At 46.6% G+C, this 11,097-nt stretch overlaps 1 protein-coding gene across 1 annotated transcript; it reads left to right on the forward strand.

Annotated features, from left to right (window-relative positions):
- Positions 1 to 1,077: 1,077 nt before the first annotated feature.
- Positions 1,078 to 4,451, forward strand: LOC101064374 (cyclin-dependent kinase 1). Its single transcript, XM_003978875.3, has 8 exons — positions 1,078 to 1,225; positions 1,641 to 1,683; positions 1,772 to 1,928; positions 2,470 to 2,593; positions 2,707 to 2,877; positions 2,954 to 3,117; positions 3,900 to 4,035; positions 4,218 to 4,451. Exons 2-8 carry the CDS (start codon positions 1,647 to 1,649, stop codon positions 4,332 to 4,334), a joined length of 906 nt encoding a protein of 301 aa, XP_003978924.1. The 5' UTR covers positions 1,078 to 1,225; positions 1,641 to 1,646; the 3' UTR covers positions 4,335 to 4,451.
- The last annotated feature ends 6,646 nt before the right edge of the window (positions 4,452 to 11,097 follow it).

Here is an 11,097-nt window from a genome sequence, read left to right on the forward strand (position 1 = left end):
AGAGGGCAGACCGCCCGACCTGGGGGCCACCACATACCAAGACCAAAGGACTCAGACCACGGCCCCCAGGAGCCATGTGCTTCTGTTGCCTCTCTCTGTATCATCTACAGGTATCCCCGACCTCATAGACACTTCACTTTATTCCCTAATAACTCAAGCTCCATCTGTCTTAGGTACATTCTCATGCACTCCTCTGAATCCTCATCATTATGAATATATCTGTCACGGTTCAACAGTTATCCACCGCTTGTCACCTGATGTCTTTGTTCTTTTGAGATTTAAAAAACCTCTGTCCTTAACAAATGTAAGTTTACCAGAGTGGAACCTGTTTTGGGAACGTTCTGGAACTGTGTTTTATCCATCACTTCTGCTAAAAAACGACTGCTCAGTCTTTTATTTTGATTGAAATTTTCCTGACATTCCCTGGTTCTTTGGTTTATTTCTTATTGTTATTTCTTTCCCTCGTTTCCACGACAAAGTTGTTACCAGAAATATAAAAGCGTTTCCTTTCAATGGAAAACTCAGGCGCGTTCACGACTGAAAGCGCTGTAGCGAGCATGCCGGGCCAGTAGGTGGCGATATTCCATGTTCAGTATTAGTTGTAGCAGTAGTGGTATCTAGTATCAATTAATCTTTATTTATATGGCACCTGTTTATATAGACCGTGTCCTTTTATTAAAAAGAGAGTATTGACACAGTAAGTCAACATTTTCTTGCAGCAGCGACAACAAACGTAGCATTTAGCGGCACATGTTGCTCGGTAGCTGTCGTTGTTGATCCTCGGGCGGGCGCTACCTCGCCTAAGCGTAATGCGCATGCGCCACGCGTCACCGTTTTCATTCAAACCGGCGCTTCCTGTTTGTACGGGGGCGAAAAGAGAAACATTTTCAAAACGCTTCACTCTGAGGCCCAGTTTCCAAAGCGTGAGGGTTCCGAAACGCAAACAAACCCGTCGGCTCCCGTGGGTTAACCGGGCCATTAAATAAAGTTGGGTTCAACCTAACTACGGGCGGAGGGGGAGGGGCATCCCGGGACGTGTTCCGGTTCAACCTCTCCCGCTCAGGCCAAGATGCGGCCCTGTGATTGGTTGATTTAAACGTGTTTTACCGGAGCTCATTGGGTGATTTTAAACGGTTGCTGTGCTGCGCTTGATTCAAAAGAAGTTGTAGCTTTTAGCGGCTGCTTGTGCTCTGGAGACACGGGATCCGAAGCGAAGCCTATTCAGGTAACAGTCCTACTTCTTTATGGTTCATGGAGCTCGTTGGTCTAAAACCTCCTGGTCATCGCAGTCGTGGATGTTGTGCTTAAGCTGTCGTTAACGAGCCCAACACCGACTGAGCTAAAACTCTGGGTTAGTGTCGAGGGCCAACAGGGGGTGACACTTGCGTCCCCCTGGATGTTGGATATCGGAATTATGGAGCCTCGGAACCAGGCTCAGGCGCTTTAGAAGAAGCGTCCACATTGCTCAGTGTTGCTGATGAACAGTTGCATTAACGTTTCTTTACATTAAGTCATTTGGGTCCAAATGCTATAACACATTTAACGCTCAAACCTCCTGTTGACGTCTTTTTAAAGGGCCACTATTTAGCAGCATATTAAACTCAACAATGTAAACTCCTCATTTGCATTCTTCCCCGCAGAAAATCATGGAGGACTACCTGAAAATAGAGAAAATCGGTGAAGGTTGGTCTTAAAGTTTCAGATGTGCAGCTCGAGGTTGATCGAACATAAAATGTTCATTTCCAGGTGACGGACTGTAGGTTTCTTGCAGGTACCTATGGGGTGGTTTACAAGGGCAGGCACAAGACCACGGGCCAGGTGGTGGCCATGAAGAAGATCCGTCTGGAGAGTGAAGAAGAGGGGGTTCCGAGCACCGCCGTCAGAGAGGTGTCCCTGCTGCAGGAGCTGAAGCATCCCAATGTTGTCCGGTAGGCCTCCGATTCCTGTCCCCGGATCTGTCACTGACACTTGTGAACGCTTCAGTCGGTGCGGCTGGTGGCATCACACGTCCTGGAGGTATTGAGGCAAGCGTGCAGGATTGGTTTGCTCCTCAAAAGTCTGAATAAAGCAGGATTTTGGAGGCATGTTGGCGTCGGTCCATCAGGAATGGAACGGGCCGCCCAGTCTATGGGTCTGTTGGCGTGACGTAAACACCCAAATCGCCATCAGAGTATCCACGTTGGCGTGTGGACATGCTTGATCACACGAGTGGTGTCTTTAATCTGTAAATAAAAGTATCAGAAGAGGGATGTGATGTAGCTGCAGCGTTCACCTGCAGTGAGGCCTGTTTGAGCTGAACCCCACAACCTTCTGACATGCTCCAAACATGGCTGATCCCTCTTGGAATGCATTTCTGATGGCCTGTAAATGCTTCTGGTGCCACTATTACACTGCTGGTCTCATTGCTCGCGCTGTTCGGGTTTCTCTGCTCGGCTAAATGGGCCCGGTGTGTTCATGTGTGGATCCTAGGCTCCTGGATGTTCTGATGCAAGAGTCTCGGCTTTACCTCATCTTTGAGTTCCTGTCCATGGACCTGAAGAAGTACCTGGACTCCATCCCGCCGGGCCAGTACATGGACCCTATGCTGGTGAAGGTGAGTCTCTGATGGGCTTTTGTGTTAAACTTCTATTGACGTAATGGTGCGCACAGCTTTCAGGACACGCTATCTCTGTCTGCACGTTGACGCGTCTGTTGCTGTGCCTCCAGAGTTACCTGTACCAGATCCTGGAGGGCATTTACTTCTGTCACTGCCGCCGAGTCCTCCACCGAGACCTGAAGCCACAAAACCTCCTGATTGACAACAAAGGAGTCATCAAATTGGCAGATTTCGGCCTGGCGCGGGCCTTTGGCGTTCCTGTCCGAGTCTACACTCATGAGGTCAGGGTGGATTTAGCACGGTGACTGGTCACATCTGAGCCTCCCCGTCCCACCAACACACCTTTCTGTTGCCCAGGTGGTGACGCTGTGGTACCGCGCTCCCGAGGTTCTCCTGGGTTCACCCCGATACTCCACCCCCGTGGATGTCTGGAGCACAGGGACCATCTTTGCTGAACTGGCCACCAAGAAGCCTCTGTTTCATGGAGACTCGGAGATAGATCAGCTCTTCAGGATTTTCAGGTAAAGGTCGTGGGCGGGGCCTCGGCGTCACCTGCTGTGTAAATAACGCTATGTGGATGTGTGAAGTGACGTGAATGTGGCTTGTTCCATAATTTGGAGACGTGTGCGTTTAAAACTAATAGGAAAATTCTTGCATAAATATTTGCAGGGTGCAAGCTTAAAATATCGGAGCGATGCAGGTGTGAGTAGGTTGGTTTGGGACAGGTTTACCTGCCAGTGACGGAGCTCTGCAAATCATTGTTTCTCTCCAATCATGTGGGCTCAGCTCACCCTGACCCAGCTTGTCCACGAGGAGAGCGTCTTCCAGAACCTCTTTCTTTGTGGTTTCCTCAGATGCTCTGTAGGGTTGTGCTTTTCTATGAGGCTAACTAGTCAGGAAGGCTCGAGGCCCCGTCTGGACAACGGTGTCTCCCGGGTCCCTGAGCAGACGGCAGCAGGAAGACCCAAACACTGTAGTGCACACGTCGGGCCAGAAGGTGGCGGTAACGAGCCAGACACGCTTGTGCTGTCCTCAGAGCTGTCAGGAAGTGCGTGATAACACGTAAACATCTGCAGAACAACGGTGATTTAAGTGGCGAGCGACAAAGTTTTACAGTGGACCGACGATGAGGGGGAGTGGCCTCTATGAGCACGATGCTAAAGACTAGCTGAGGATGTGCATTAGAGGCTAATGTGGCTATGGTTCTTCTTCATTTGGTCTACGAGGGCTGCGCCCCCTCGGTGGCCTGTGTGTGTGTGTGTGTGTCCCTTTTGCTTGCTGATGTTGAGGACTGTACTTTTAGGACTCTGGGAACCCCCAACAATGACGTGTGGCCTGATGTTGAAAGCTTACCTGACTACAAAAATACCTTCCCCAAGTGGAAGAGCGGGAACTTGTCCGTGAAGAACCTGGAGAAGAACGGCCTGGACCTTCTAGCGGTAAGGATTCAGACAAGAGCTTTGTTTTATATCGTAGTACTTTAAGAACATTACACGGGGAAGTTATTACGGGTGTTATTACGGTCACACGTGATGCTGGATGTGTAGCCAGGTTCCAGCAGATGTCAGGGTGCTTCAGCCTTCACGTTTGACTAATCGGCTTCTCCGTCCGTCTCTGGTAGAAAATGCTGACCTACAACCCCCCTAAGCGGATCTCTGCTCGCCAAGCCATGACGCATCCCTACTTTGATGACTTGGATAAATCCACCCTCCCGTCTGCCATCATCAACAACATTTAAACCTGTATATAGAAACTATAACTCTCATCGTTCTGTAAATATGTGTGTGTCTCAATCTTGACTGAAACTTTGTTTCAAGTGTCTTCAATAAAAATAAAAAACTATTATGTCACCATATTTTTCATAAGTGAACATTGAGGTTCTAACCAGAACCCCGTAAAGGCTGAAACCATTTCACTTTGTTTACACCATTGCTAGGTTTGGTGTTTTTAACAATGCTAAACTGGTAAACTACCACATCTTCCTGCTCAACACAAAGTGGGACACAAATCACAACTATGCTTTAAGCCATAGGTGTCAAACTCTGGCCCGTGGGCCAAATTTGGCCTGCAATGTAACTATAGGAGCCAGATGAGGAGGGGAGAGAAGATGAGGGGAGAGGAGAGGAGACCATGACCCAGCAGGGTTCCAGCATCCTGGTGATCAGGTGATCCTGTTACTGGACCCCGGCAGCCTCGGCCTCTAGCAGCAGAACCAAGATATTAACCTAATAATTAGACGACCCCCTAAGTGTGATAATTATGTCCAGGATAATAACTACAGAATTCCTGACTATCAGCTTCTCAAAGAGGAGGGTTTGAAGCCTGATCTGATACAGATGGAGTCAGCCCCCTGTACCTGGACAGGGAGCTGGTTCCACAGCAGTTTTTCAGCATCAGTCAAGAAGTTGGAGAACTCAGACAGGGACTCTGGATGTGGACCAGCAAGGGGCCCACAGACAATCAAAACACAACTGTTCTCCAGTCCAGATGAGAAGAGTCAGACTTTCAAATGAGCTGTGGCCATGTTGGGTTTGGGGTTGTTCATCACTAAAATGTTACTGTCATTATTTGGTCACTAAACACTGGCCAAGAGTTGGACATTCACCATTGATTTAATGTAAAGAAAAGTTAAGTTCCTACTGAGCACAATTCATCAGTTTGATCAGGGGCAGCAGACTTCAGCAAGCAGCAGGGGTTAAAGCTCGTTTTAGGTTTTAGGGGTTAGGGTTAGGTTTTATGGGTTAGGGTTAGGTTTTATGGGTTAGGGCTAGGTTTTAGGGGTTAGGGTTAGGGCTAGGTTTTAGGGGTTAGGGATACAGGTTAGGGTTAGGTTTTAGTGGTTCGGGATACACGTTAGGGCTAGGGTTAGGTTTTAGGGATTCGGGATAGAGGTTAGGGTTAGGTTTTAGGGGTTAGGGATACAGGTTAGGGTTAGGGCTAGGTTTTAGGGGTTAAGGATACAGGTTAGGGTTAGGGCTAGGGTTAGGCTTTAGGGGTTAGGGATATAGGTTAGGGTTAAGGTTAAGTTTTAGGGGTTAGGGATACAGGTTAGGGTTAGGGCTAGGTTTTAGGGGTTAGGGATACAGGTTAGGGCTAGGGCTAGGTTTTATGGGTTAGGGATACAGGTTAGGGTTAGGGGTAGGTTTTAGGGGTTAAGGATACAGGTTAGGGTTAGGGCTAGGTTTTAGGGGTTAGGGATACAGGTTAGGGTTAGGGGTAGGTTTTAGCAGTTAGGGTTAAGGCTAGGTTTTAGGGGTAGGGGTAGGTTTTTGGGGTTAGGGTTAGGGGTAGGTTTTAAGGGTTAGGGGAAGGTTTTAGGGTTTAGGGTTTAGGCTAGGTTTTAGGGGTTAGGGTTAGGCCTAGATTCCAGGGGTTAGGATTAAGTTTTAGGGGTTAGGATTAGGTTTTAGGGGTTAGGGTTAGGTTTTAGGGGTTAGATTTAGGGCTACATATAAGGGGTTAGGATTAGGATTAGGGCTACATATAAAGGGTTAGGATTAGGTTTTAGGGGTTAGGATTAGGTTTAGGGGTTAGGATTAGGTTTAGGGGTTAGGGTTAGGTTTTAGGGGTTAGGTTTAGGGCTACATTTTAGGGGTAAGGGTTAGGTTTTAGGGGTAAGGATTAGGTTTTAGGGGTTAGGTTTAGGTTTTAGGGGTTAGGATTAGGTTTTAGGGGTTAGGTTAGGTTTTAGGGGTTAGGATTAGGTTTTAGGGGTTAGGATTAGGTTTTAGGGGTTAGATTAGGTTTTAGGGGTTAGGTTTAGGGCTACATTTAAGGGGTTAGGATTAGGTTTTAGGGGTTAGATTAGGTTTTAGGGGTTAGGTTTAGGGCTACATTTTAGGGGTAAGGGTTAGGTTTTAGGGGTAAGGATTCGTTTTTAGGGGTTAGGTTTAGGTTTTAGGGGTTAGGATTAGGTTTTAGGGGTTAGGTTTAGGGCTACATTTAAGGGGTTAGGATTAGTTTTTAGGGGTTAGGTTTAGGTTTTAGGGGTTAGGATTAGGTTTTAGGGGTTAGGTTAGGATTTAGGGGTTAGGGTTAGGGCTACATTTTAGGGGTTAGGGTTAGGTTTTAGGGGTTAGGGTTAGGGCTACATTTTAGGGGTAAGGGTTAGGTTTTAGGGGTAAGGATTAGGTTTTAGGGGTTAGGTTTAGGTTTTAGGGGTTAGGATTAGGTTTTAGGGGTTAGGTTAGGTTTTAGGGGTTAGGTTTTAGGGGTTAGGTTTAGGTTTTAGGGGTTAGGATTAGGTTTTACGGGTTAGGATTTAGGGGTTAGGTTTAGGTTTTAGGGGTTAGGATTAGGTTTTAGGGGTTAGGTTAGGTTTTAGGGGTTAGGTTTAGGGCTACATTTAAGGGGTTAGGGTTAGGTTTTAGGGGTTAGGGTTAGACTGCTGACGTGTGCACGGCTCAGGCATAACTGCACAATTCTCAGTGCACAGAGAACACGAGGCTGCAGATCACCTGTCACCGTCTTTTTATTTTATTGCTTTGTCTGCATTTACTTGAGGGCGGTGATTGTAATTTACAATTAAAACTCAATCGAATAACTGTTGAGTCATGGTTGATAGCTGAGAGTCAGGGTCTCAGGGGCCGTTAGGGTGGCTCTGGTGTGGACTCTCTTTATTATTCAGTGCATATCTACTGTGGTCTGAGGTGTGTGTCAGCAGAATAGCCTCATATAATATACTCAACATAATGGATGTGTCAGACATCCCATAATGTATGGGAAGTTCACTCTTGTGCTTAGCTCAGAAAGAAAAGTCTGTGTGGTGAACAAGTCATCAGGCAGCTGTTGGAGCCTTGCACTTCACAAGGACCTTCCTTCCTTCGACGGTTTAGCCCAGCAACGAACAGAAAGCAGCCTTTCATCCGGAGAGACGCCAGAATCCACATTAGTCCCAGATGTGGGCACCAGGCCAAACAGGCCTCGAGCAGCAGCCACCACCTAAAGACACGCTGCACATTTCCACTGTGTTAATGGGTTTAGGATATGATGTGTGCCATCAGCATCCTCTGGGACTCAATAGGATTGATTTAAACTGCATAATTTCATTTTAACTTTCTAAACGGAACTTTTCAAATCCGTCTCAGCAAATGCCAGTGGCCACAATCATCCGAAGCCTCTAGAACTGGGTAAAGAAGGGCGGTGGTAGCTCAGTTTGTTGGGGGGGCGGGGCTGAGAAGGTTCCTGGTTCAAGCCCCGGTGTGGACAAAACACGGAAGGTACTCTGGTAGTGGGAGGAGGTGCCAGTACATCTTCAGAGCACTGCCTAGGTTCCCTTGAGCAAGGTACCAAACACACAAATGCTCATACAGGAGGGGGTCTGCCTTCACCCATTGTGGACCCTCCCCATGACCCCGAAAGGGAAAAAGAAATTAGGAAGAGGACGAGGTCCTGAACCACCCAAAGCCTTATGGCAGATACTCAAACAGTTGTCTTACGGTTGCTAAGTAACTAAGTACAGTTAGTTTACAGTCAGTTGTTCTTCTTAAAAGGACACGACGATGACACACGTGACCTTTAACCGTCCCAGAGACGTTTGTGTGGGGGGTAGAAGAGAATCCCAACATGTGCATGTATGGTCTGTGCCTCTGCTGGGAGGGTGTCTGTATATATAAGCTGCGAACGCTGCTGTAACACATCTGTCACAGTCAAACAAACAGCGTTTATGGTCGATGACGCTGAAGCCAGAGATAAAGCTAACGTCCACTGTTAGCGTTGCTTTCAGGGGCACCAGGACTCAGAGGCAAACGCGCGAGTGTTTATTCCAACCAGAACATTTTCCCACTAAGGCGCAACAGTCACAAGAACCGCTGGAGTGGTGATTTAAGGCCTGGAGGGACCTCCTGGTATGGTCATCCTTTCATTGTGTGCTCAGCCTCGGCGTTGCTGAGCGAAGGTCGACTACAGCAGCGTTCCAGTAACTCAGGCAGGTCATGATGCCGCTTTAACTCCAAGAATTCCTTCACCGACTCAAAGGGGGAACGCACATTCAGCTATCTAACAGCCCCCAAAGAGGAGCCACTTGTAGCTGAAGGACACGACGACTGACCCGGGGGGCCGGGATTGAACCAATGACATTCTGATGGCTTGAGTCCGAGCCACGCTGACGCCGGCGCCGACTCGTCACCACCGCTTTCACTGCTGGTCTCTGTACAGTTGAACCCAACAACAACCGCTGGTTACCCTGTCAGACTATAGTGAACAGCTGCCCACAAACACGAGTGATAGTTCTCCTCCATCGTTCCATCTCTTATCCAAATGAAAGTTAATGTTCCTGTTATTGTGTTCCTCTGGAAGGCTGCATCATACAGTATTTATCTAACTGCTGCTAAGGGACTGTTGTGGCGACAGAGTCCTAATATGGGTGTGTGTGTGTGTGTGTGTGAATGGATGGTGGAAGTGGATGGTGGATGGGGAGCAGCTGGGATTCTAATCAGAAGAAATGTGATTTATTAGCTATCGGTAGGCTGAGGGTTGCTGAGGGTCCAGGGTTAGGCTGCAGTTGTCGGACGGCGACCCAACCCCGGCCCTCACATAGCTCCCCACATATAAATAAATGTCACCTGTTGCTGCTGCGGCTCAGTCAGGGCCGGCAGGGTGGTCACACATGCAGGCCCTCGTTTGTGTCCATCAGAATAGTATCATCAATCACCAGAATAGTATCATCAACCATCAGAATAGTATCATCAATCATCAGAATAGTATCATCAATCACCAGAATAGTATCATCAACCATCAGAATAGTATCATCAATCATCAGAATAGCATCATCAATCACCAGAATAGTATCATCAACCATCAGAATAGTATCATCAATCATCAGAATAGTATCATCAATCACCAGAATAGTATCATCAATCATCAGAATAGTATCATCAATCACCAGAATAGTATCATCAATCACCAGAATAGTATCATCAACCATCAGAATAGTATCATCAATCACCAGAATAGTATCATCAATCACCAGAATAGTATCATCAACCATCAGAATAGTATCATCAATCATCAGAATAGTATCATCAATCACCAGAATAGTATCATCAATCACCAGAATAGTATCATCAATCATCAGAATAGTATCATCAATCATCAGAATAGTATCATCAATCACCAGAATAGTATCATCAATCATCAGAATAGTATCATCAGTCACCAGAATAGTATCATCAATCATCAGAATAGTATCATCAATCACCAGAATAGTATCATCAATCACCAGAATAGTATCATCAATCATCAGAATAGTATCATCAATCACCAGAATAGTATCATCAACCATCAGAATAGTATCATCAATCACCAGAATAGTATCATCAACCATCAGAATAGTATCATCAATCACCAGAATAGTATCATCAATCATCAGAATAGTATCATCAACCATCAGAATAGTATCATCAATCACCAGAATAGTATCATCAATCACCAGAATAGTATCATCAACCATCAGAATAGTATCATCAATCATCAGAATAGTATCATCAATCATCAGAATAGTATCATCAACCATCAGAATAGTATCATCAACCATCAGAATAGTATCATCAATCACCAGAATAGTATCATCAATCACCAGAATAGTATCATCAATCACCAGAATAGTATCATCAACCATCAGAATAGTATCATCAATCATCAGAATAGTATCATCAATCATCAGAATAGTATCATCAATCATCAGAATAGTATCATCAACCATCAGAATAGTATCATCAACCATCAGAATAGTATCATCAATCACCAGAATAGTATCATCAACCATCAGAATAGTATCATCAATCACCAGAATAGTATCATCAATCACCAGAATAGTATAATCAATCACCAGAATAGTATCATCAACCATCAGAATAGTATCATCAATCATCAGAATAGTATCATCAACCATCAGAATAGTATCATCAATCACCAGAATAGCTCAGGGGGTCGATAATATGCTGCAGATATGGAAGATTCCTACCCTAACATGCACGTTCACGTGCTCCCGTACTGCTGTTAAAGAGCCTCTCATGACTTTTGTGTTTATGATGTCCTGCGTTTGGAAAGGTCTTAGTTTATCATTCTGCTTCTTCTGGCTTCAGCTGAAGCAGCACGGCGCCTAATAAAGATACAGGTGAATGAACGTGTGTGTAAATGTGCTGCTTTATTAGTTATAACTGACAAGGGACACCGCAGGGTGGACAAGGGGACACAGGGGACACAGGGGACACAGGGGACACAGTGGACACAGGGGACACAGTGGACACAGGGGACACAGGGGACACAGGGAACACAGGGGACACAGGGAACACAGGGGACACAGGGAACACAGGGGACACTGGGGACACAGGGGACACAGGGGACACAGGGAACACAGGGGACACAGGGAACACAGGGGACACAGGGGACACAGGGGACACAGGGGACACACCAGCATCAGTGTGAGAGGCAGAGGGAGGGAGGAGGAGAGAGAGAGAGGGAGGAGGGAGGAGGGAGAGAGGGAGGGAGGAGAGAGAGAG

This window comes from Takifugu rubripes, unplaced genomic scaffold (assembly GCF_901000725.2).
Source record: "Takifugu rubripes unplaced genomic scaffold, fTakRub1.2, whole genome shotgun sequence".
In the NCBI taxonomy this organism is placed as follows: Eukaryota; Metazoa; Chordata; class Actinopteri; order Tetraodontiformes; family Tetraodontidae; genus Takifugu; species Takifugu rubripes.